This window comes from Lepus europaeus, chromosome 8, assembly GCF_033115175.1.
Source record: "Lepus europaeus isolate LE1 chromosome 8, mLepTim1.pri, whole genome shotgun sequence".
Taxonomy (NCBI): Eukaryota; Metazoa; Chordata; class Mammalia; order Lagomorpha; family Leporidae; genus Lepus; species Lepus europaeus.
Window position 1 is genome coordinate 106812196 of NC_084834.1, and position 27624 is coordinate 106839819.

The 27624-nt window shown below is 41.2% G+C and overlaps 1 protein-coding gene across 1 annotated transcript; it reads right to left on the reverse strand.

The window, feature by feature from the left end:
* Window positions 1-2306: 2306 nt before the first annotated feature.
* On the reverse strand, window positions 2307-19563 carry ENAM (enamelin). The gene is made up of 9 exons (XM_062198927.1): window positions 19492-19563; window positions 17954-18022; window positions 17801-17845; window positions 17052-17093; window positions 14553-14813; window positions 13517-13579; window positions 12123-12170; window positions 5718-8555; window positions 2307-2471 (listed from the first exon to the last, which is right to left on the reverse strand). Exons 1-9 carry the CDS (start codon window positions 19543-19545, stop codon window positions 2307-2309), a joined length of 3585 nt encoding a protein of 1194 aa, XP_062054911.1. The 5' UTR covers window positions 19546-19563.
* Window positions 19564-27624: the final 8061 nt, after the last annotated feature.

A 27624-nucleotide genomic window follows, 5' to 3' on the forward strand; every position in this document is an offset into this window, starting at 1 on the left:
TTCATTTGCATATATATAGAAGGAATGATGTTTACTTAGGATCTACCTCAGCAGTGTCAGTTGCTATGAGATATTTAAGAATGTACCTACTTCTTCTATAGGCAAAAGTAACAAAGGTAAAATTTGGCACATGACATACAACTAATGTATGATTAAATGAAGATAGTGAGCTGCAGGATTCCAGAGAAGCTGGGAATGTTGCCATGGGGATAATCTTAGAGAAGATGTTAACTGCATAAGGCTGTGGAACTTTCTAGAACTATATGTGCCAGGCAAACAGGAAGGAACAACATAAATCAAGGAAAAAGGATCAGCCTACTCCTCTTTGTGTTCTCCATCAAGTCTTTCACTTACATGCTTCATTTACACACATTCCTTCAAATTGGTGAAATTGTTTTTCCAGTAGTGAAGACCTTTCTCTTTACTGATGAGTGTTCAGTTGTCATTCATTTACAGGAAATAGCTTAGCACTTTGCCACCCCAGGCTTGGTCCACCAGCTGGTTGAATCATCATCCACTGGAGACATGTTAATACTTCGAAAGGGTAATCTGCATTTTAACAAGATTCATATGTGCATCAAAACTTGTGAAAGACCAGTATGGCAGGGAACACTATCAGAACCAGGCTGAGCCCTGATTAAAGGAGGCAACTGTCCATGTGGTTTAACAATGGAAGGACTTGCAAACAAAATTTTCTCACATTATCATTCTCCAGGTATGCCATGCTTACACTCCTTTTTTTTTTTTTTTTAAGATTTATTTTCTTTATTTAAAAGCAGAGTGACAGGCCAGCGCGGCGGCTCAATAGGCTAATCCTCCGCCTGCGGCGCCGGCACACTAGGTTCTAATCCTGGTCGGGGCACCAGATTCTGTCCCGGTTGCCCCTCTTCCAGGCCAGCTCTCTGCTGTGGCCCAGGAGTGCAGTGGAGGATGGCCCAGGTCCTTGGGCCCTGCACCCACATGGGAGACCAAGAGGAAGTACCTGGCTCCTGGCTTTGGATCAGCGCGGTGTGCTGGCAGCAGCATGCAGGCCACAGGGGCCACTGGAAGGTGAACCAACAGCAAAGGAAGACCTTTCTCTCTCTCTCTCTCTCTCACTGTCCACTCTTCCTGTTAAATAAATAAATAAATAAAAGCAGAGTGACAGAGTTAGGGAGAGGTCTTCTATCTGCGAATTCACTTTCCAGCTGGCTGCAACAGCCAGGTCGGGGCCAGGCGTAAACCAGGAACCAGGAATTTCATCTGAGCCTTCCACCTGGGTGGCAGGGGCCAAGTTCTTGGGCCATCCTCTGCTGCTTTTCCAGGGTCTAGATCAGAACTGGAGCAGCCAACTCAAACTGGTGCTGCAATGTAGGATGCCAGCGTTGCAGTGGCAGCCTAACCTGCTGTGCTAAAAACACCGGCCCCTACACTCACTCTAGGGAGTGGTGCGTGATCTGGGAGGACTATGTATTAGTGAACATTTGAGAAAAAAACGTTTTTGCCAAGTTACACAGTGCAGAAAGAAATGATACAGGATTATTTGGATTAGCTCTGAGCTAATTACTGTCCAGGCTCTGATGAAGCACAGAACTGAAAGTGCTAGGTGTCCAGACAGATGAGGGCAAGAGGACCTTAACTGGGTAGGTAATGGGCACTGGCAGCAGCTTCATCTGTTTCACAATTACATGTGTGTCAGATGACATCTTGGTCTCCTCCTTGCTTCTTTGTTGGGAGATTTTCCTCTTCCAGCAGAGAATTTTGCCTGCGACCAGCTGAGACATGTTTCTAAATTAAATTGACTGATAAATACAAATTGAAAGAAAAATGTCCAGCAGCTGACATCATTAGGCTAGGGGTGAGGTGCAGAGGCAAGGAAGACAGGTGGACGAAAGCAAACGCTCTCCTCTGCTTTAAAACAACGACCACCTGTTTTCCATCAAGTGTGGCTTTCTGCTGGGTTTTAATTAGTCAGTTGGCCCGAGTCACAGCAAAACCTTGAAGGCTTAGTGAAGCAGGGAACAGAGCTGCTGCTTTTAAGTTCAACATTTCTGGTTCCCTTTTTGGTTCTTGGTAGAGAAGTTTGGTCTTCTAGTTCTTGGTAGTGAAGTTTGATTTTCTGGAGACAAGATGAATCTTCTTAGGATTTCTTAAGGACATGACTGAAGGAGATGGGGATAAGTAAGCAAGGGAAGAAGAAACAAATGGGCAGAGATCTAAAAAACAATTACTAAAATATCTTACAGGTAATTTCTTATCAATTTCTTTTAAAGTTAAGACTGATGTAAGTAACCCAATGTAAAACATTTTCTACATTTTTAGGTGCCTCAAAAAGCCAGAGGACAACTCTCAACTATGGTGGTTAGTAGGCTGAGTTTGTGTAGGTTTGGTGGAGCCTGCATTTCATCGCCCTCCTTTGCTTCCAACGTAGAGTGAGGCTGTGCAAGACTTCCCCCAGCCAACTGGGCACTGTTACGAAGAGAAGTCTGAGGCTGTGCAACAGGGAAGCATGTAAGACAGGTGTGTATGAGGCTTCCTGGATTATCTTATGTTCATGTAATCCTCAGATACTATTTCCTTCTTCTTTATTTACATTATCAACTAATGATATTGTAGGCTATAACTAGCTGTTTTAGAATCAGCAAGTGACATGACCCCTAGACATAGGAACTTGTCATAGAAACAAAGCAGTAGTCAAGGGTAGGGATATTAGAGACAATGAAGACCATGTTCAGAATCTCCCCATCTCTACCATGTGCACTTTAACTTTATTTTTAAAAAGTTTATTTGTTTATTTGAAAAGCAGAGAGACATACAGAGACAGGGACAGGCAGATCTACTGGTTCACTTCCCAAATGTCTGCAACAAACAGAAGTTGACCAGACCAAAGCCAGGAGCCAAGAAATCAATCCAGGTCTCCCATGTGGATGTCAGGAACCCAAGTACTTGACCCATTACCTACTCACTGCCCGGGTGCCCATTAGCAAGAAGCTAGAATCAGGAGTGGAGCTGGGATTCTAGCACAGGTGATTCAGTTTGGGTTGGGCATCTTAACTGCTAAGCCAATGCTCACCCCTACCTTAACTTTAAAGCAGAATTTAAAAGCTTTATCAATAACTTATCTAGGACACATAGAATAAATGATTTCTTTACTGGGAGGAACTCGGGTCTGGAAGATGCAGGCTTTCCAAAACATTCCTGAGCTGATGGGATGAAGAGTCTTTTTCTACAGGAACGGTTCCCCTTCTTTTTATTCTACTTGTATGTTCTCAAATTCAGTAGATATTTGTCTTACTTTCTGCATTACCGAGGTCTCAGACGATAATTTAAGCAGTAGCCTGTCATAGACTCAGAAGTGTCAGCCTATGTGCCAAAATCACTGAGTGACCCATACATTTTGGTGTACTATAAGAAGAGAGTGTTTTGCAATGAAAGTATTCATATTGAGATTTCCAAAAAAATTGAAAAAAGTAGTGAAACATAATAATAAATGTAGTTTTATTTTGAGTCGGTAATTCTTAGAGAATAAGTCAATGATTTTTCAACATGTGTTTAAAATATAAGACTGGTGGGGCAGGGAGGACATTAAACAACTAGTGGATTGCATAGATCATCTGAAATTTTATAAATCAAATGTTGCTGAATATATCAAGCTACTGAAAGTGGTGCCTCAATCAGTATCCCAGACAGTTCACTTCAGGAGAAACAGAGTGGTCTTTTCATGGGAGCTCTGAAAGCCATTCAAACATCAGCCAAGTAATAAACATTTATTGAGTACCTTTTATGTGAAAACCACTGTGCTAGGTACTTTAGAAGACTCAAAGGCAAGATTCCTTTTCTCCTCAAGTTCTCAATATGGTATTTCCCCAAATTTCTGAGATCTTATGAACTCTGTCCCAAAATTTTCTCCAAAGAGATTCCTTAGAGTTAGAAGGAAACTTTCTATGTAATTCTGAGAATTTTCTCTTCTAGATTAGGAATATTCAGAGAACAGATCAAAATTCCATTAACAATATTAATAATAATAATAAAAATAATAAAAACCTTAAGCAAGACATACTACTTTACAAAATAATTTACACTATGTAATCAAGGCTCCAGGTAAGTGTGTCTGAATAATTCTACAAGGATATGAAGAATGAGTTATTAGTAGTAGCATATATGGTGAATCACTTAGGCTGCAATAGTTATAAAACACTAAATAGTGAGTGTTTTATTTGTTTACAAGAGTACTTTCCAAAATGCCTCCCATAGACCCTGCAGATTCTGAGCTGGTAACAGGATGTGGCAAGTCCATGTCTTTTCTTCTTGATGTTCAGTCCCAGAGTGGCAGTTTCTTCCGTTTGCCATTCGCTGCTTTCCTAAACCTTTCCCCTAGGATGCTAGTTCTGGTAACTAGCCTGTCTCCCCTTCTCCATGAATGTGTTACTCTAACTGAGCTGTGTCTACCTTGTAGATACCATAAGAAAAAAAGTAGATATCATTCAGTACTATTTCCAAAATATATTCTACAATGATGGTTAGGCTGGGTCAAGAAAAAATTTAGGTAGAGTTTAGAAAATAGAAATAAAAAGGGGGAAAGTGACATGCAGTATTAAGATATGAAAATGGCATAGCAGGGAAAAAGAATTGAAGGGAAGAAAGGAGTTAGTGAAGAGAGGGATTAATGGACAAGTGACACATTAGGAGACAGGCAATATGATAGGAGTAGAGGAAGACATAACAGAGAATATAAACATAAAGGAAAGACTAATGGTAATTAAAGATAGCTAGCTTAGAATGCAAGAATTGACACTGGAAACAAAAGAAGGGGTGGAAAATAGAAAGATAAATATAGGATGGTTCTGGGGGACAGAGAATAAGGAAGGATGGTAAGAAAGGAAATGGTAAAGGAGAGGCAATAGAAGAAAAAAAAGCCAAAAGGGAATGTAAACTAGGAATAAAACCTGATAAAGACCAACTCAAGAAAAAATGTACAGTGCATTAGGGTTTATACCAACATGTAGATCTCCATACGCAACATGGGACATTCATCTTCCAGTCTAGGAAAATCAGACAATTTTCTAAGCATGAAACTTTGACAGAAAAAGGAGGGGTAAGCAAAAAAAAGGCAACTAACCCAGACAAGTGTCTTCCAAGTTGCAAGGCAAGATTGATCACAGCCTGCCTGCCTTTTTGTAGATCTGCAGTAATTTGTGATAGTGTTGGATGTAGCCACCTCCAGTGGACAAATAGCATTAGTTCCACCTGGGTCTTTTATTTCTTCTTAAAATTTTATTTATTTTTATTTATTTGAAAGGCTAAGTGACAGAGAGGGAGGAAGGGAAAGGGAGACAGATTCACTGGTTTGCTCCCCCAAATGCCCACAACAACTGGGATTGGGTCAGACCAAAGACAGGAGTCAGGAACTCCATGCAGATCTCCCATGTGGGTGGCAGGGACCCAAGTACTTGAGACATCACCTGCTGCCTCCCTGGGTGTGTGTTAATAGGAAGCTGGTTCAGAAGCAGAGGCGGGACTCAATCCCAGGCACTCTGATATGGGATGCCAGCATCCCAAGTCGTGGCTTAATCCACAATGTCTGCCCCACTATTTCTATTTCTGAGAGGAAGAAAAGCTTAAGGGTCACTAGGAGGGTCAGATAATGAAATCTTGGAAAAAAATGTTTGGAAACCATTGGTATTGAATGTCAGTTATTTTCCTTTCCCAGGGATGCTCGGTTGAGATAATCCCTATACCTGAAGTAATAAGCAGTCTTGTACCTGGTCTTGTGGATTGGTTCCTGTTTGAAAGGATTCATATGGAGTGTGTTCATTTGCATTAAATGAATTTACATTTATATGTTTAAACTGTTCTCCAGTAGCTAACCCAACTGATGTACTAGGATTTCCAGTAGGCATAATTAGATCCCCATCAATTGGGTCTTGTCTTCCACTGGTAGAGGGAGTTCCAGTGCTGACAGAGTGATGGTCTGCTAATTTGGAGCCAAAGCATGGTACATGCAGGATTCTTGGTGGTCTTTGTTGCTGCTTTTCACTCTCATTTCCTTGGACTTCACTTTGGATACCTTCTGGCCTGGGACCTTCATCAGGTGTACCCATAATGAGCTGCTCAGGTGTAAGGGCAACAGTTCTCTCATTGAGCTGATTGCCTTCAAACATTTGTTTCACAATGTTGTTCCCATCTCCTCCAAGATCATTTTTGAGACAAGGTGTATTCTTTGACTGAGGGGAATTGGACATAATTTCCAATTGGCTCAGTTGATTCTTCATAGAACATGGTATATTCCTTCTTAGAGTAGACACATCATCTCTGAAAGAAATTGGGCTTTGGATCTCTCCAGGAAGTCTGTTCTCTGAGCTGTTTCTTTGGCCAGGCAGGATGCTTGTTGGGGAGACAATAGGGCTTGGATTATTGGTATGACTACTTTCTGTATCTAGAGGATTGGTGTCTTGTTTCTCCTCTGGCGCAAGACCATAGGATGATGTGTAGGCTTGTAGAGACAGTGGGTTGTCCTTGGGCCCTGTGGAGCCTCCAGTACAGCAGGGACCCTGCTGACTTTGGTGATATAAATGTATTTCTTTTTGACTTGATGGGTAATTTTGAGTGATTAAATCTGAATAAGCCAAATAGTCCCTGTCTGGTGAATTTAAACTAGTGATTTGCATGCCATAATTCAAATTCTCATCTTCATGCCACTTTGGGTTTTTCTGAAGCCCAGCTGGGGAACTGGTGTAATAGAGCTGAGTCTCTTTCAGGTCTGGTATACTAGCTGGGGTTTGCTGTAAATTTGTTGCCTGATCCCAGTAATTTCTGTTATAATATGGCTGTTTTTCTTTCTGCTCTTGAGCTTGAAAACTGTAGTCCCAGGAGTTCCATGATGGAAATAGAGTGCTTTCTTCTTGTCCAACAGCACTGGTAGTATAATAACCCTTGTTCTGCATGGGTGGGGTTACAGTGGGACCTGTATTATATGATGGGAAATTCTCATCTGGGTTCCAGGGGTAAAACTCGTTATAGGGAAAATCCTCCCTAGGTTTTGATGGATTATCTGCTGGATAGGGGAAATTTTCCTTTGGCTGATTTAAGGCATATTGTCCACCTCCATACTGCCTAACTGTTGGGTCTCTTTTAAAGCTCAACTCTTCCTCACCCCATGTACTTTGCCCTGGAAAAATTTCATCTCCAGTTGGATCTATAGGGTCCTCTTCATTATAAGTCTCCTCCTGGTCTGGAGTATTCATGGGGTACCGTGGATTTTCTGGTTGCCGCATAGTACTAGGAGAATCAACTATCTCACCCCACGTATTGCTCCTATGGTAAGGCGGATTTTCCCTGGGATCATAGGGGCTATATTTCTGGAAGAAAACATTTCCTCTAGAGCCATGAGAAGAAGGAGGAGAAGGAGGTAAACGTTTTGCCTGCCACCTAGGATGTTCCTTAAAGCGTGGAGAGATTTCTTGGTGATTCCAAGTATTTCTTCCAGTAGGAAAATGTTCTCTTGTAGAAGTAGGGATTTCTTTAGGGTATACAGGCTGATAAATTCTGTGTTTTAATTCTGGCTGATTAGTATGTGGCTGATATGGAGTTCTTTTTGGCTCTAAAACAATCCCTTTGGGCAAATTCTGGCTTTGGATTTGTACACCAGAATTTGGGATTCTTCTGGAATCTCCTCTTGGGTTATAAGAATTTTCTTGTTGACCCATAGAATTAAAATTTGGGCCTTGAATGTTACCCTCAGACCAAGGCAGTTTATAATTTGGTTTATTCACTCCATAAGACTGAGAGTTTTTCCAGGGGCCAGTTGTATCCTTTGTGGGAACAACAGTCCTTTCTTTTTGACCTATTGACTTCTCCTTTGGAGTCTGGATTTTTTCATTGCGGCCGACACTACCTTGTTTGGGACCCAATGAGGCAACATTGGTTCCCATAACATTTTTATTTGGTCCCTGAGGCCTTCTTCTAAAGTTTGCTGGATTTCCTGCATAATTAGTATAATAGCCTCTGGTAGTGGAATGGAAAGTTTTGCGATAAGTTGGATTTCCTGGCTGTGTGGCTTGTTTGCTTTCCCAAGCAAAAGAATTCCATTGAGTACCTCTTTGAACCTGTTGATTTCGGTAAAAAGGCCCATTTGGTCTGTGCCCCACAGCAGTACCAGTGTGATGCCATTGTCTTTCTGAAGGAAAATTTCGGGTGTTGTGATTTGGATAATTTTCATAAATATTTGGCTGACTTGGTCTCCATGGGAATTGACTTCTGGGTGCTCCCTGGCCTGAAGTATTAACTGCAGGGGATGGGTTGACTCCATTCTGAGCTGTAGGATTGCTCCCAGTGTTCTGCCCTGGGGCACCGTTTCCTACTGGACTGGTGTCATTTCCGCCCTGACTCCCTCCAGCGTTTGGTTGGGTAGAATTAGTCTCATTTACTGTTGCATTTGTTGAAGTTTCTGTGGCTGGACTTTCTGCTTTAGGGGGATCTTCTTCTTTGGGTTTTTCAATGTCATCATACATCTCTTCTGAGTAATAAGGGGGGCGGCCCCCAAAGCCATGATATCCAAAAAATCCAAAGAAAGGATTCTGTAGGAAAGAAATTGGAAATCAATAATTGTTCTTAGGTTCTCCCTATGATATTAACTGGAATTTTTTTGTGTAATAGGGAAATCTTACCAAGCCACGTGCTTATTTTACCACCATTGGCTATGTATTCTTTCTCAAAATTTGACTCCTTGGTTTGTGTGACTCTACAGTCTTGTGGCTTTCTCTTCTGGAACATTTTCTGGCCTTTACCTCGCAGTTTTCTCTTCCTAGGGGATCCTAAATCTGAAGGTTTCTTGTTTGTTTTTAAGGAATTCCATCCTCTGTCCTCATTTTTCTGTTGGCCTCATTATTACTTCTAGTTGATTGTACCCATTCCTGGGCCCCTCTCCTCCAAACCTCTTTCTCTGGTGATTTATATTTAAGCAACTCTTATCAATATTTACTCAGTTTCCCAGGTTTCTGCTCTTTTATGTTCCTAGACAATTAATGGCCAAGCCCTATGGAATTTAAACTCTCATCCTTGTCCCCTCTGCTGTCAACCTCAGTACTTTTATAAATACCATGTGCTACCGATTGTGCAACTGGAGCCCTCAGTACTCTTGAACTCTCACAATAGTGCTCCTGCTGGCTACTGTGAATCCTCCTGGGTTTTGATGGATTATTTACTAGATAATCTACCTACCAGATCTTCTACTCTTGCCTTTCCACTACATCACAGTTGTGGAGGCTGGGGGTGGGTAAGTGGGAATCCTGCCACTTTCTGCTGTGGTATGTATTTAAAGATTCTCTTATCTTATTGGATCAACTCTAAACCCCTTAGGATGACATATTAAGCAGCACATCTTGATGTTAAACAGTGGGATTCTAGACAGATATGGGTAAAAATCCTTATCCTATCAATATTAGTAGTGTGACTCTGGGCTAATCTCAATTTATTCATTTGTAATATAGAGATAATAATAAAATAATATTGACTTTGTAGATTGTCATGAAAGTCCAATGTATGTCCAATATATAAGACTCAGTGCCTGGCACTTAGCAAGTGCCTAATTAAGTGTTACATATAATAATTTTTAATAACTGGGGCCGTTGCTGTGGCGTAGTGGGTAAAGCTGATGCCTGCAGTACTGGCATCCCATATGGGCACCGGTTTAAGTCCTGGCTGCTCCACGTCTGATCCAGCTCTCTGCTATGGCCTGGGAAAGCAGTGGGGGATGGCCCAAGTCCTTGGGTCCCTAAACCTGTGTGAGAGACCCAGAAGAAGCTCCTGGCTCCTGGCTTTGGATCGGGGCAGCTCTGACCATTCTGCCAATTGGGGAGTAAACCAGTGGATGGAAGACCTCTCTCTCTCTCTCTCTCTTTTTCTCTGCCTCTCCTTCTCTCTCTGTATAACTCTGACTTTCAAATAATTAAATCTTTCAAAAATATCATCTGTGCCATAACTATTACAGTCAGCCTCATTTCTTATCCACTGTACTTTATGCAATTGAAATCAAGTTGTTCTTAGTTTTCTGGATGCTAAATTCTCTGTTTCAGTACCTTTGCATACATGGCTTCTTTACTTCAAAACTTCTACCTGTACACTTAATCTCTTGTGGCAAACTCGACTCATCTTTCAGAACGCAGCTTGACTTTTACCTCTGTGTCCTGACTTTTGTGGCCATAACTGGACTGTACTCCTAGATGCTGACAGCAATACAGACTTTTTTTTTTTTTTGACAGGCAGAGTGGACAGTGAGAGAGAGAGAGACAGAGAGAAAGGTCTTCCTTTGCCATTGGTTCACCCTCCAATGGCCACTGCGGCTGGCACGCTGCGGCCGGCGTACCGCGCTGATATGATGGCAGGAGCCAGGTGCTTCTCCTGGTCTCTCATGGGGTGCAGGGCCCAAGCACTTGGGCCATCCTCCACTGCACTCCCGGGCCATAGCAGAGAGCTGGCCTGGAAGAGGGGCAACCGGGACAGAATCCGTCACCCTGACCGGGACTAGAACCCGGTGTGCCGGCGCCGCAAGGTGGAGGATTAGCCTATTGAGCCATGGCGCCGGCCAGCAATACAGACTTCTATCATAACCATCATCCCACTGAATTTCAGTTTCTTGCTTTTCTGGGATTCTCCCACATAAACTTTTTGAATGAAAAAATTATGTTTTCCATCTTTGCTTTCCAGTACCTACCACAGTGGGAAGTGCTTGGTACATTTTCATTTAATGGATGATTCCATCATCATGAGCTCTGTCACTTTGTTAGGCATTTGTAAAGCATTTAGGTCATTTAGCTTTTCTTTAAAAACAAATGCATTCTGGAGAAAAAATGTTTTTATCCCCATCTGCAGATAGAGGTGATGAGAGAGACAGGTGAAGTGATATCTCCAACATCATACAGGAAATCAGGTAGTATCCCAAGAGGAAGAATTTAACTTCTTAATACTTGTGCCAACTACCTGGTTGCTCTGTTTTACTTTCTTACGTTATGTTTATGAAAATTTGAAATGCCAGTCTAGGTTGTATATAATTACCTGAATCATTTTTATTTGGATGTTTTAGAAAGCATCTTATATCATTAGTGACACAGTAGACTTTAATGCAATTATTTTAAGAAAAACCTAGCCCTCCCTTCCCCCTGCCAACCTATCAGTTCCCTGCATTTCACTGAGGTATCCATATCACACATTTAGGGGAAAACAGAGAGTAACCTTCAAGGCTGGGGTGCTATGTCAGAATCACTAAAATGACTGTTGACACAGTGCCAGAGTATTTTACAGGTATATTACTGGGTGATACACATTTGATTCTTTTTGTTGATGTGGAGAAAAGCAATTGGATAGGGTATCTAAAGATGTGAGTTCTGGGTTTAGATCATCCACTAGCTCAGTAAGTGAAATTAAGTAGTAATTTCTCTTCTCTGACCTTCAATTTTTCTGTACAACTGGGAAGTTAGATGACTACTGAGGATAACATACTTATACTTCCTTTTCTGTTTATCACTGTCTAGCATCAACCTTGCCAAAGTTCCTTATCTGAGAGAGGGAGACAGGAAGAGAGGCAGAGAGATTTCAATACAGGTAGAGAAGAAGAAATGATGTGTCACATTTTTTTAGGTCACTGTCTTTTTTTTATTTTTATTTTTTGACAGGCAGAGTGGACAGAGAGAGAGAGAGACAGAGAGAAAGGTCTTACTTTTCCGTTGGTTCACCCCCTAATGGCCACTGTGGCTGGCATGGTGCGGCCGGCGCACCGCGCTGATCCAAAGCCAGGAGCCAGGTGCTTCTCCTGGTCTCCCATGCGGGTACAGGGCCCAAGCACTTGGGCCATCCTCCACTGCCCTCCCGGGCCACAACAGAGAGTTGGCCTGGGAAAGGAGCAATCAGGACAGGATCTGGCGCCCCGACCGGAACTAGAACCCAGTGTGCCGGCGCCGCAGGTGGAGGATTAGCCAAGTGAGCTGCGGCGCCGCCTAGGTCACTGTCTTTATTGTTTCACTTTTCTTTCAATCTTTGGAGCTTGAGCTATGGGTTCATGTGTTAGGTTTTGTCTTTCATATTAGATGTGGGTCACAAAGCAGAGACTACTAGATTGTTGTTCCTGATGGAGCATGCTGTTTACTTACCCCACCTTCTTCATTGCTGAGACGTCCATAACCTGGTGGTGGCATCCTCTGCAAGGTGAAAAACAAAATGAACACAGGAGAACCGCTTTCTGTGCTACCCTGTGTGTAAGCTCCAAGTGTCTTAAACTAGCTCAAGCCAGTGACAGGGTGGTAACAGTGCGAGTGTGTGGCCTTTGAGTTGTTAGCTCTCACAGTGTAGCTATTAAGAGTTATGATTCATCAGTGAATACTGGTAAAAACAAAGGTGTCAGCTGGTTCCTGGCTTATTACACTCAAAATTCCCTGTATGGCTGTGTATTTAGCAATGACCCCACCCCACCCCCTCCAGCACTCATTAACACTCCCTCCCCCCATTTTCCTTGCTCTTCAATCACACACACAGAGGATGATGAGGGGTAGGGAGGTGGGGGGTAGTGAGGGTGTGGGAGAGGGAGTTGGGCAGGTGGGAGGAGAGAATTTCACTGCCATTGTGATTGAATTCTCCATATTAGAACATTTAACAACAGAGATTAAATGATATTGTAAATATTTTTATTTATTGTAAAAATTATTTAACTTATTTATTGAATATACACAGACACATACACACCTCCTATCTGCTGCTTCATTCCCCAAATGCCTGCATGCTGAAGCCAGGAGCTGGGAACTCAATCCAGATCTCCCATATGGGTAACAGAAACTCAGTGACTTCAGTCATCACTGATACCTCCCAAGGTCTGCATTAGCAGGAACTTGAAGTGAAGTGCTGTAGCCAGGTTCTGGACCTGGGTACTTCGTATGAGATATGGACATCTTAACCAGTATCTTAACTGTTAGGTTAAATGCTGACCCCTGTCATTCATATTCTAATGCCCACAATACAATTTCAATGTTTTGATTTATTTTAATAATTTTAAGAATTTAAGGAATTATTTGAGAATTGTTATGAACATAATTTTATAAGATTCTTTAGGATGATATACCTATGGCTAGAAACAATAATATATAATAAGAGATCTTAGCCTAACCATAGTTCATGCGATGGTTTTCAAACTCCATTTTGTCCCAGTTTCCTCATTACATTAAATGAGGGTCATCTTAGTATTTTCCAATCTCTTAGGAAAATGGATAAATAGTAATAAAATAGTATAATCCTTTGAAGTTAACTTATTTCTAAGCTATTAGTAGCTCTTTTCTGACTTAAGCTGGGTTCACGCCACTAATCAGTCTGAACAAAAAATCCATTTGAAAATTCCTTATCTCTCCCCTGCATAATGACTGATGTGATGATTTTGTTAGATACTCTCTACTAATTCATACATGGCATTCTCTTAGAGTGCATGGACTGATATTGATGTAAAATAAAACATGGTAGTATTATTTTTCATTTTAGTATAAAGAAAAAAAATTCTCACCTGTGGAAATGGCCATGGTGGTTGTTGATAGGGAAATAGTCCATTGTTGAATGGTGGGAATGTCTAGAGAGAAAGAAAGAATCATAGTTATGTGGAAATGATAAGGATAAATGAAAAACAAAATAAATCAACTAAATAAAATTATTTGAATCATATGTGGTCTATATCTCTCTTTACATTAAACTGTGTGTGTGTTTTAGGGTAGAGATGATAATTGTAATGACAATAATAGCAATTAGGGTTACTGAACACTTATGTTCCAAGCTCTGTGCTGAGCATTTTATATTGTTAAATTCATTTTATACTCATATAACCATAGAAGATATGAACTATTATCATTCTCATGTTACCTAAGAATTTGAGGTTGAGAAAAGTTAAGTCACTTGTCCAAAATCTCAAGGCAAGGGAATTATCGAAACCCGGATTCAAATCCAGGAGTGTCTTTTTATTCAGTTTTGTGTTTCCTACATATCTAATGCTGGCTGATATTAAATAACTGAAAGCCATTTATTTTTGAGACTCCACATAGGACGAGATCTGAAAAAATCATTTGTACCTCTTGCTTTGTGTCAAGACTACAGTTATGTCGTCCTGAAGTACTAGAGGCAGTGTTAATTTCAGAACAATGTTTTAGAGCATCAAACATAGATCTGGAAGGGCTTTGCAGACCATTTGGTTTATTTATGGGGAGATATGATTTGATGAAGATCATATAAATGATAAGAGCTGGGAATAGAACTTGAATCTTTGATTCTTAGATTAGTGTGCATGTTATTGTACCATGTTGACTCTGAATTTCAGAAGGAGATTCTTGGAGGCTATGGTGTTAGCGTAATTTTGAACCAGACAAAGCTAGAAATGACTTTCCAGGCATTTTGGATAAATGTCCAAACTACATTTTGCATTGCCACCTAGTAGCACCTGTACTGCATCTTGGAGGAAGTGTTTAGGGGATGGGGGAGGAAGGACATGACTCTCCAGATCTCTTTGAGGCTATGGATAACTCAGATCTGGAATTTCTCTGGACAAGCCTCACCTGAGTTGGCTGGGTTTCCTCTTTGGCTGGAGTTGGGGTAGGTGGCTGGTTTACAGGCTGCTGTTCTGGTGGTGTTTTTGTCTGAGGCTCGTTGGGTTTCTGGGTCTCTTGGGCTTGGTCAGTATTGCTCTGGCGTCTGAATCCTGCGGGTTTTGGTGGGAGCCACATGTTAGGTGGTGGTTGAGGCCACATAGGCATCTGGTACGGTGGGAACTGCTGAGGGAATTGGAAACCATTTCCATAAGGGCCCATTGGTGACATCTGAAAGAGTAGCAAAGGCACGGAAATCACATTGGAGTCTGGCTCTCTCTACCTTCTAGCATCAGTCTCCAAAACTCAGCCAAAGAACTGAGTCTGTGGAACTTGACGATTAAATAATGGAAACTTCAAGATCTTTAGGTGGCATTTCTTCAAATGCTGTCTTACAGAAAGGAACTTTAGTCTCCCAGAAAACCAAATAACCAAAGTGACCAAAAGATACAATTAGATGAGAAATGTCAGTTTAAGAATTTGAGGATTTTCTAATTCTGAATTTCTGACCCAAAAATGTGCAAGCCAGGTTACAAAGAATTTGATGTCAAATTCAAAATCTGGGAGACTTGCTATAAGGCTGGACAAAGAGAGAAAAAGCAAAAAGAAGATAAATGAAGTGAGATTATATGAAACAAAAAATGCCCAAAACAAAAACACAGCAAAGAACAGAAAAAAAGGGATTAAATTAAAAAAACTCTGTATAAAACACCCTTAAATAGTGCCTATACTTTTTGGTTTCTGATAAATTCCTAGTAATTCCATTTTCATCATCAAAATCTTCACAACAGGAAGGTTGGACAGGTAAGCAAAAGTAGCTTTAATCTGAAAATTCTAATTTATGAATTGACATTGGTCTTACAACATTAGTCTCTATATTAACATTTCTCTCCTGGTTTAACACTACTCTCTTATCTGTAGTCTTTATTAATCAGTCTCTAACTATTGGATGATGTACCCATAATATAGTGCAAATTTTTAATTTTAATTTTATTTGAAAGGCAGAGCTACAGAGAGGCAGGGGCAGAGGCAGAGGGGGAGAGGGGGTGAGAGAGAGAGAGAAAGAGGGAAGGAGGGAAGGAGGGAGGGAGAGAGAGAGAGAGGTCTTTCATTCACTGGTTCACTCCCCAAATGGCTACAATGGCTGGAGCTTCGCCAATCCAAAGCCAGGAGCCAGGAGCTTCCTCAGGATCTCCCACATGGGTGCAGGGGCCCAAGGACTTGGGCCATTTTCTACTGCTTTCCCAGGTCACAGCAGAAAACTGGATCAGAAGTGGAGCAGCTGGGTCTCATACGGGAAGTGGGCACTGCAGCTGGCGACTTTACCCGCTACGCCACAGCTCCAGTCCCAGTGCAAATGTTTTGGGAGTTGATGGAAGGTAAAATTGCAAATCCTTTTTAAGATGCAGGATTTCTTTCTTTCTTTTTGACAGGCAGAGTGGATAGTGAGAGAGAAAAAGGTCTTCCTTTACCGTTGTTTCACCCTTCAATGGTGATCCGAAGCCAGGAGCCAGGTGCTTCTCCTGGTCTCCCATGCAGTTGCAGGGCCCAAGGACTTGGGCCATCCTCCACTGCACTCCCGGGCCACAGCAGAGAGCAGGCCTGGAAGAGGGGCAACTGGGACAGAATCTGGCACCCCGACCAGGACTAGAACCTGGTGTGCCGGCACCGCAGGTGGAGGATTAGCCTATTGAGCCATGGCATCGACTTAGATGCAGGATTTCTTGACAATTAAGTTGGTGAAAATTTCAGATTACACTCAGTAATTACAACCAAGAGTGAAAGTTTGAAAAGTTATGTGAGTAAAAAGTTGAGTAAGAGAAAATTGAAAATGATTTTAAGCCAGGGTCTTTAAAAGAAAGTGATTTAAATGAAAAGAATTAAGAGAAATCAATGAAGTCTTCAATCCCCCCGCCATGGCCCTCATGATCATGCTACAAAAATCCAATGTGTTGTGTTATTGTGCTATCATACAACATTGACAGAAAAATTATGTGCAAAAAAAAAAAAAAAACAAAACCAGCTGATAATTGATTCATTATTTTGCTCCAAAGATTAGCAAACAAGGACAAAGAACAGCCCAAATTCAGTTAAAAGATAAAAAGCTTATTTTACACTTTTAGTCTTATCTTTTAAGATAAAATAAAATTTACTCCCAAACTATATTTATTAAGCAATTTTTGTGTTCATTACTTGTATGATCTTTTCCTGGAACCAATTTTTTCTAGATTTAATAATTAATCAATAAATGACTTTGAGTTATGTGAAAGAGCAATAATAATGTGTAAGGGGAAAATTTGGGGTGAGGGGACAGGTAGGATGATTTTTCTCTCTTGAAACTGTTATGATTATATTGTAAATAACGCATAGGGGTAGCTACTGATGTCTGCTTAGCTAAGACAAACCTTATAATGTAGCTATCTGAATATAAACAAGAAATCCTCAGAAATAAGATAAAGAGGAACTTACGTGTGGGTAGTTCATAAAGGGGAATGGACCATACCGCATCATCTGCAACCAAAGGAATCCATTAATATAGCACAAAGTGAAAATTTTTTATTCGATCCACTCACAAATCACAAGAAATAAGTTTAATTTCTGATTTTAAATCACAGTAGTCATAATGTCTTTCACTAGTTATACATACATTTAAACTAAGAGTGCATTTAAAAATTTATAAAGCACTTTAATTTTTAAGTTAGATTTTTATTTTGAGAAGAATCAGTATCACTATAGAATGATAGATAAACGTTTGGTCTACTTTGAAGTTTTTCAATGTTCTGTTCATTTGGAGTTTAGGATTGGATAACAACTCCACAACAACATGATGATTCTTTTTGATGTGTATTGAATTTGTCTATTGACCCCTGATATGAGTGATGTAAAAAATGTTCATGTCTTTAAACATCTACTTCGATCGATCCTTAGAAGTGGCTATATTTCGTAGCTTAAGAAGTCAGCAAAAAAAGCTAATGTCAACTAGATTTTAACACAAATCCACATTTACCTTGACAAGAAATATCGAAGCATATAGGTAGGATGACACGGGGGAAATTACTACTTTGCTTCGATTTGGAGTTTAAGATTTTCAAGTCTCCTCCTTTCATGTCTTTCATGAGAAATTTTATGTGTCAGAAAGTTTGCCAATATTCTTGTTTTTAATGAACTTCTAGGAAGGGCCTGTAGAAAACTCCTTCCCTGACACTGAATATACATACCTCCTCACTTTTACTGCTAAATCCAGGCATTCGGGGCATGTGCATCTGGAAATGAGAGAATATCAGTGACAAATGCAGAACAGCAGTTGAAATGAGCTCAACAGTTGTCCCCAAGAATAGAAAGAGAAAGCCTACAATCTGAAAAATACTCACGGGCATAGCCATGGCATTACCAAGCAGACCTAGAAAGGTCAGGAGAATCTTCATTTTTCCACTTGGTACCTGGAACACAAAACTAAATTTTATTTTTGGACTGTGGACTAATGCTCAGGCCACTCTGCATTCATATAGGTTCTAGCCCCCTTGTCTGTGAAGAAGAGTTACAGAAATAAAAGGGCCTCTGCAGCCTTCTTAGTTTATGTTAAGAAACTATTATGGAGTTATTACCTGGTGTTATTCCAAGCTGACAGAAGGATCCGCTCAAAATGAAAGGTAAAGTAAGGAGGAGGGAGCAATGATGTTGGAGGAGATAGTGCACAGTACAAGAATGTGAAAACCAGATATTAGGAGGCTACCAAAATCTAGTGATATTGATGGTTTTGAGTTTCCATTTGCCAGACTGGTTTAGGAAGGCACAGTTATGACTGGCTATATTCACTGTATAGAGTAACCTCAGTTTCTGTGATTATACACTCCAAAGCCGGGACTTAGCACTGCTTTCTGAGTTTCAGACATCCATCAATAGAGGCTTATAATAAATAAACAGAAATATTCCAGAATTCTATTTTTCCTTCTTTTTCTATTCTTTCTATTATTGTTATTTTACCCTTTAAAAATCACTTATGGGGGCCGCCTAGTGGCAAAAGGGTTAAGCTGCTGCCTGCAGTGCTGGCATCCCATATGGATGTCAGTTCGAGTCCCGGCTGCTCCACTTCAGATCCAGCTTCCTGCTAACATGCCTGCGAAAGCAGCAAAAGTGTCCCAATCTTGGAACCCTGTACCCACATGGGAGACCTGGAAGAAGCTCCCAGCTCTAGGTTTAGCTTGGCCCAGCCATTGTGGTCATTTTGTGGGGTGAAACAGTGGATAGCAGACCTCTCTCTCTCTCTGTTTCTCCCTGTCTCTCTGAAACTCTGCCTTTCAACTAAATAAATCTTTTTTAAAAAAATCACTTGTGTGCAAGGATTGGTCACAATAGGAAGAAACAGGCAGAAATGTAAATTTATCTATTTGATAAATAACAGCTGAAGCTACTGTGTTTAGGAAAGACTACACAAGAAAGCTATTAAAGAGAATGTTGGAGAAAATTTTCCTTTCTATATGTGTTTAGGATTATGGTCCAAGATTTTGGTGAACTTTGCTTAATTGTCTCATCTTTATGGTGGATGTCAGAGGTTCTTGATATGTTGCATGCTCATATAGGAAGATGTGGCCTTTATTTACCAAGTATAAAATGCTATTCATTTTCTCATTTGTAAAATTAATGCATTATGTTGGATGACTTAAGACCCTCCCCATCTCTCAAAGTACATGATTGGATGGAATGTATTACTATATTGAACTGAAGATAACACTCGTAAGGATCACTACAAGTGCGATGATTCTAAGTTCTTCCTTCTCTCTCATTTGTGAACACAGATGCTCTTCAGTTCTGACATCTTTAAATAGTGTTTTGTCCCCTAAAGTATACTCCTGACAACACCTAGTTTGTTTGACTAAATGTACTGTGAAAAATGAATGAAAATACTCACCAAGTTATCTAGCTCAGGAAAAGAGGCTCCATTCCTGCACCAAAGCAGCAACATTTTTTCACCAAAATTTTCATAAGCCTTTATGAAAATAAAGATTTAGCATGAGAAGAAATTCAAATATAGAAATGGAACAAGTAAATGAAATAACTGGTGAAGCTGCAGCTCTAAAGTAGCACATACTGTGTTAATTATTTCATCTTACCCTACGCTTGTCAGAAGGTCCTCAAAATCAAGTTTAGTCTTCTGTCATTTTAGGATTAGCGCAAAAGTTAAATCAGAGAGAAAATGACACAGCCACAGAGACTTCTAGAGAGCACTGTTGGCAAAAGCACTGTTTTAAAGGAGGTATGAATAGGTTGGAAGAAAACTTTAAGAAAAGCAAATAAACCTAATAAACTAAGGAGTTTAAGGTTTTGTCCAAAGATTAGTCTGCAAGCAGTGATTACATAACTAACATCAAGAAATGTAATAAGGAATAAATACCTTTGAATTAAGTTCATTATTCGGTACTATATAACATATTGGTCATCTTAAATACTCACCCAATGCCAGTTAGAAGCAGCAATATGTGAAAAATAATTTTTACTTGAACTTTGCTAGCCTGTCTTTGAAATACATTCTTAATGGTCTGTAATGGAAATGACTAAATTGCTGAAGCCTGGGAGATCTCAAGGAGCAAGGCACATTTATTTCTTAATGACAAAACAAAAAGTCTTCATGGAGATGTCATGTTCAGTACCCAAAGAGCTTAAGATAAAAAGATCCTTCCTTGTCAGAAAGCTTGGCACTGCAAGGTCACATTTAAGCACTGCTGTAGTCATGCACAACCAATCAGGTGTAAGGAAAATGACTTTGCCGTCACAAGAATTTACGCTTAAAAAACACATCCAGTGTAAAATTGATAATGTGTTATTATAGAAACAGTCAAATGAAGTCTCTTATTATGTATAATAATAGTCCAGGAAAATGAGCTTACAGCAGTAAGATTTAGAAGATGCTTTGCTTGGTGAATTTGAATTTTGAAGCATAGAAACTTTGTTTATACTAAGATGAACCAAAGTGAATATTAACTATCTGCTATTGTCATAAATCACTGGCCATCATGAAAAGGTAGGCATCTGTGTGTTTAATTTAATATATTTAACATGTAATTAAAGTGAACTAGAATGTGAGATCCATGGACAACTCAGTGACTTCTTTTGATTTGTATTGTATAAGGCTATCAGAACATGATGTTCTTTTCTCTTTTCCCATTGGAAAAGTTTTACTGAAAAAAAAAATACAAGTAAATTCTCAGTTTGACAATAACAAAAGCCTATGTTCTCCTTTCACTCCCCATGTTTGAAAAACTAAAAAAGGGGAAAAAATGAACACTGAAGTGCACCCCACCCTGAGGCCTGGTGCCATTGTTCTTGACCACAAGCTGCCAGAAGCGACTCCTAGGAGCTATTTCCCCATCCTCCACACAAGGGCAGCACCCTTTGGGGTGGGGTGCATGGTCCTGGGGTGCTGCAGCAGTCAATCCTGTCGATGGGGGAAGTTGACAAGGGGCTGAGGTAGAGCCAGGTAGAGCCCAGAAGAGGGCTGGGTTGAGTCCCCAGCTTGAGCTCTTCTCACAGGTGGGAGAGTACATAGCTGTGAAATGCACACTGATCGAGAGGCAGGCTTCATTTGGGACTTTGAGGGCAGGGCAGCATGAATAAGACCCAAGTGCAAAGGGCGTGGAGTCTTAGCATCATGGTATCTGGGAACCCGTACCCAAGAGGAATGATTTTTATCTGGGGAGTTCTGCTCAGGCACACCAGAATCTAGTCTATTGTTTCATCCCCACACCCAAGAATCCTCGTCTGGTTATTTCTCCAAACTCCCAAGAGAGGACTCATGTTCTAAGAGCTTTCTGCAGCCTCTCGCCCTCTCATACCCTCTCTGGGGTGCTACAGTGCATCTCCCTTCTTGTCACCCTGTGCCGGCCAAGGCAGGGAGCCAGGGAGCCCCTTTCAGTGTTCTCACATCAGGGAGATAAAGGGTTGCTCAGTGAAGAACAGCTTAGGGCGGTGCAGCTCCTGGCACTTGTAGATGTCCCAGAGAAAGGAGCTACCCTCTGGGTCCCACTCAAAGTGGGTGGTATGGAACAGGGTGAGCAGCTGTAGGTTCTTCTCATGGTCGTGCCCAATACGTCTGCCTTGTTCTTGTCTGTGGCAATGGTCAGGCCCACCTAGTCAAGTGTTTCTCTACATCATTGGTCACCTCCATCACACCCTGGGGCAGGAATATGGTCAGAGCTGCCTTCTGCAGCAGCCCCACACAGATCCTTAGCTGCTCCTGGTTAGCAGCTCTTCAGGGTGCCCAAGGGACTCTGCCTGGTGGTGGAGGAGAAGGATGAGGTGTGACAGCACACGCAGGTGGACTGGACGCCTCTGATTTGCAGCTTCTTCTTGTTATCAGCACAGTAGTTCTAGGGGCCTGCCCAGTGCACGAGTCACCACCATACCTTGGTTTTCTACTATCTTATGACAGAAACATGTTGAGGAGCAGGGTACCATCTTTGTAGTGGGTTTAGGAGGTGACCTTGAACTATCTGCTTACTGTGGTGCTGCTTGCTGCTGTGCAAAAAATGGTCAGTGAGGCTGGCACGGTGGGTCCAGGCTGGTGACTACTCAGCTTCCAGGTCATGGTGTAACAACTCACTCAGGCCTGCCCTGTGACTGTCTTTCCACACAGTGGCATGAGGTCCAGTGATGAGGCCACTACCATGGGTGTCAGCAGGAAGTTCTCCTTTGGCCCTTGGCCATGGCCTGGTACAGGCCAAAGGAGGCCAGGTTGGTGTGGCACTTGGTCGGTGTGGCCACCTTGGGGTACAGCTCTCCAACAGCACCAGGGATTGCTGTGGCCCTGGGTATCTTAACTTTGGCTGCCAGGGTCAGACGTGTTGAGAAGCTGGAGGGAGTGCACTGCTGGGAGGTGGGCCTATGCACTGGGGTGATTTGTAAAGGCTGACACTATCTCACAGCAAGGTCAATGACTGCCCTTTTCCTTCTGGGCTGGATTGGGCTGGTGCTGGTTTGGGAGTTGTGCTGTTGGACCAGATAGTTCTGCTCTATGATTTTTTTTAGTCTTACATATAGTTTAGTCATTAGAGATTCAGAGATTCAGGAGAGCTGGGTAAAATGACAAACAAACTCTGAGCTAGTCATAATAATACAGCCTCATGAGAAATTCACCCAAGGGGTTATGTTCTGGATTATTTTCTGAGACTTTTCATAATCAAGATTTCACTTCTAAATAAATGGGTCCAATATACTTTTTATTTATTTATTTATTTTGACAGGCAGAGTGGACAGAGAGAGAGACAGAGACAGAGAGAAAGGTCTTCGTTTTCCGTTGGTTCACCCTCCAGTGGCCGCTGTGGCCGGCGCACTGAGGCTGGCGCACCACACTGATCTGAAGCCAGAAGCCAGGTGCTTCTCCTGGTCTCCCATGCAGGTGCAGGGCCCAAGCACTTGGGCCATCCTCCACTGCAATCCTGGGCAACAGCAGAGAGCTGGACTGGAAGAGGGGCAACTGGGACAGAATCCGGTGCCCCGACTGGGACTAGAACCCGGTGTGCCAGTGCCGCAGGTGGAGGATTAGCCAAGTGAGCCACGGTGCCGGCTCAATATACTTTTCATTGACAAGAGCAAGATTTGCCCTTTGCTGTTCTCTTAGGATTCCACAACAGAAAACATTTGTTGTAATGATGTTTGCTTATTTTAATGTTGGCATTTAAAAACTAAGAATGATTTTGATGTCAAAATCAGTTTCCTACTCTGAGTGTAGAATTTAGGCAGTAGGAGGGCACAGGAACATGGCAGAGAATCTGAAGCAGTTTACTCCCTTGAGCTTATTTTTCAGGGAATATTCCAGGAAAGTTTATCCTGCAATATTGGTCTCAGGGCTAGAGGGCAAACCTCCAGGGACAAGGAGAGCTGCAAGAAACTGGTGTCAGTGAGACTCTTGAACATGGAATGTATGGTACCTGTTGCTTGAGCAGGAAGGGTCCCCCTGTGAGCCCTTTTCCACTTCATGGATATTCACCTAACCCTTGCTATAAAAGCCCTAGAAAACTGCTTCTCTGAAACAGTCTTCGGGGAGCTCTATCTTCCCACTGTCTCCTTGATTTGTCACAAGTGTGTGAAATGCTCCTCTGAGAAATCCCCCAAGTGAACAGATCCCTGTGTCTGCTGATACTGCTTGGCATGACTGCGTGTATAGGTTCATCCAGTGGGTGCACGTGGTACTGTTCTTCCAAGGCATCACAACTGCCTTGTCCTTTCTCTTGGACCAAATAACACTGCAGGTCTCCCCTTTGCTCCCCATATTGAGTGCTACAAGAATAAAATTGAGCTAGAATCTTTGACTTCAGCCAAAAATATCTTTTCAGCCTGTGTGTCTCCAAGATGTGCAAAGATCACGTGCCTGGGACCTTTGTTGGATTTTGTGGAAACTGAGAAGTGGCTATAACCTGTGAGTGCATTGAGATAAATGTGCAGTTGTACTAGCGGACAGTGTATTCATGGAAGTGAAGTGGGAGTTGTGATGCTGGATGAACCTGGCCAATGCCTGTGACATTGGCCTTAGCATAGATTATTGGGCATTGCCACTAACTCTCACTTTTGATCACTTTCTCTGTTTACCCTTGTTCTCTTTGCTGTAAGGGTGGTTAGTGTTCATGAAAGAATCCAGGTTCCCAAAATTCCACCAAGCTATTGAAAGAGTAGACTTGGATTACAAAAACAATCAACTCTTTGTTTTTTTAAATAAGTGCTTAATTCTGTAAAATGTTCTGAAACCAGTCCCTCATGACTTCCCCCTCCTGACTCCAGTGATCTCTATTTATTTTGCAAATCCTTTTCCCTTACAAATACAACCATTTGTGAACATATTTATGATTTGGATTTAAAAAATTTTTAAAGTGCATCTCTTTTTTATCTCCTCTATATTTCCCTTTTCATCCATAAAACAAGCTGTTTTAACTTGTGATCTGCATCTAAACTCAGGAAACTTTATATAAGTATCTGCATTTACATTTGTGTGTAAAAGCCTATTCTCTCTCATGCCCCAGAAAGAGAACCCATATCCTCCATGGACCTGTGACCTTCCCATTTCTCTCTCCTTCCAATTACTAGATTTTACTCATGTTTCTCAAGATTTTACTCCACCATGAGCAGAAAAGTCTTGATTTCTTAAGATAAAAGTGGAAGAAAGAGGATGAGTTTTGGAGTTGCCATATCTGAATTTAAACCTTCTATGAATTATCCAACTGTCCAAATTCCTGTTCTGTAAGATAGGGCTAATATTCCCTGCCCCATACATTTTTCAAAGAAATAAATAAGTGTGTTGAATGCCTGGCACTGGGATAGGTGTTTGGTACAGTAGTTAAGATGCTGCTTGGGATGCTAGTATCCCATGTCATTGTGCCTGGGTTCCCAGTACTGTCCATACTATGTTTACAGTAGTACCTGTATAGTAGTGAAGTTCTAGATGGGTTAGATTTCTTATACTTCCTATAAACTGATTATAACATCATCTCATCATGGAAATGACATACTTAATCACTTTTCTTAAAACTTTGTTATGGTTTATTTTCTCTTGTCCTAGAAAAATAAGTTGTAACATCCTGTGTTTCCTTATCACTCTGATTTACTAGGAAACTTGGAGCTAAATTTGAAACAACAAATATCTGGGTAATATAAGGCCTAAGCTAATAAAAATTTTAATGTGTCTTTATAAAAAATAAAATTAGGTAATAATAAGTAGTTGTTTTGGTAAGAAAAAAGTTGCAACATACTTCAAATTTTGAAAATATGACATTGTATAAATACAACATCCAGAAAAACAAATTTTTTTTCTAATTGCCTAAAATTCCTCTCTAGTAACACTGCATTTTGTACCTTTCAAGCCTAATTTCTCCTATGTTTTCCATATTTTTCTTGCTTAGGCCGAGAAGGATCCATTCATGTCATAATACGACCTCTGGCCCTGTGTTTTTGGTCACATGTTAGACTAATAGGCATTGATAGTTAGGCATGAAAGGTAGAAATATCCCTGGAAGCCACTCCTACATGAGTATGGCTGGTAACACCCTTTAACTACACTCAGAAATTGAGTGTGAATCAAATCAAAGTATTCCAGAAAACACTAAGCATCTGTTCATCTCATCTTCTTCAAAATGCCCATGGCTATTGCAACCCCATTTGATTTTAGGAGAAGTGTGATGAGGCAACATGGGAGTGGGAAGAGACAGCAGTCTTAGACAAATTCTACATGGACTCAAGGTCTTCTGAACACAGTGTCTGGGCCCCTCCTAGTGTATGGAAGGGGCTCTGCTTCATTTGTGTGACAATGACCCTGCCTCTGTCCCTGTATTGAGTTTGCCTGCGAACTTCCTTCTTTCCAGTGTTTACCTTCTGCGTGTACCAAACCTATCACAATTTCTTGCTCTAAGCTACCTAAAAACCTTTTTGAGATGAGAAAGATATAAACAACATAGCTAATCACCTAAAATAGTGACAGCAGACCCTACTTAATTTATTGCTCTCTGACAGTGACAGAACCTTGGAAAACATAACAACATGTTCACTTGCACTGTACTAAATACTTTTGATGAGTCCCTTAATATTTACAAAACCTTGTAAGATGGATACTATTTCCCCCGTTAACATTGTACTGTTGAAAAATGGAATCTTGATGAAGGTTGATAAGCTGACCAAGGCTAATTGGTACAATCTATTTCTGTGTGCAGTTAACCATTTCACTGCATATGGTGTTCACGTATGTACTATATTTGTTTTAATCAGTGGCGCCAGATATCAAGACCAGTATTCTACAAAAGCCTTCTCTGTAAAAATGAAGTAGGGGTATAAACTTCAATGAAAGAAGTTTATGAAATTTTAATTCCAAATACTAACATGAATTATATGATTTTTTTTAAAAAAAAGTCTGATCACATGGAAATTAAAAAAAAAAAAACCCTTTTCTCAAACGAGAAAATATTCTCTTAGTATTTGAAATGCAGTTCCTGCTGGGCAGGATGAATTAACTTTTAAATAAACAGTTAGAGCAGACTACATAATTGAGTAAGTTGAAGCTGGTTGAGTCTATTACATCATTTCTTCCTAGACACCATCTAATCATTTTTTCCAAAAATGTTAGCACCTGCACTGACACATCTGTGTTCAAATGATGCACACATTTCAAGCCCCTCTTCCTGAACAAGCCTGCACACAGGGAGCAGCCTCTGTGTAGTGTGTTGCTTAAGTTCCCCTTCCTACCAGTCCCTTCTTCATTCACCCACCCATTTGCAAGGAGTGGATCTCAGAAGCCCACCCTCAGGATGTGGGAAGACTTCTTGCTTCAGACATGTTGGCCTCCTCTCACAGATCTGAACAGTATGCATTTGACACACGGGGAAACTGAGGATCAGGTGATAAGGTTAATAAACATGGCCTTAGGATACACAGAATGGGGGGCTTGCTGGAGCGCTGTTTGCCATTATACCCTCATTGCAAAGTTACTGGCAAAGAGTGGGTTTTGAAAAAATGGATGCTTTTCCTTCATGCTTTTCTTTTCTTTCTTTCTTTCTTTCTTTCTTTCTTTCTTTTTTTTTTTTGCCAGGCAGAGTTAGAGAGAGAGAGACAGAGAGAAAGGTCTTCCTTCCGTTGATTCACTCCCCTGATGGCTGCTACGGCTGGTGCTGCGCCAATCTGAAGCCAGGAGCTGGGTACTTCCTCCTGGTCTCCCATGCGGCTGCAGGGACCCAAGCACTTGGGCCACCCTCTGCTGCTCTCCTGGGCCACAGCAGAGAGCTGGACTGGAAGAGGAGCAACTGGGACTAGTACCCGGTGCCTCAACCAGGATGAGAACCTGGTGTGCTGGTGCCGCAGGCGGAGGATTAGCCTAATGAGCCATGACGCCAGCCCCTTCATGCTTTTCTAAACAAAGGTTTTTTTGCTATAGACTTTATTGTAAAGTCTTCTCAAGATGGAAAAAATGTAAAAGATATATACTTTTAGTTTTTAGAGACTCATTTCTGAATGAGTGGGAAATTTTACCATGAAGAAAGAGAGCTTTTCCATGTCACCAAACCTCAGAGTC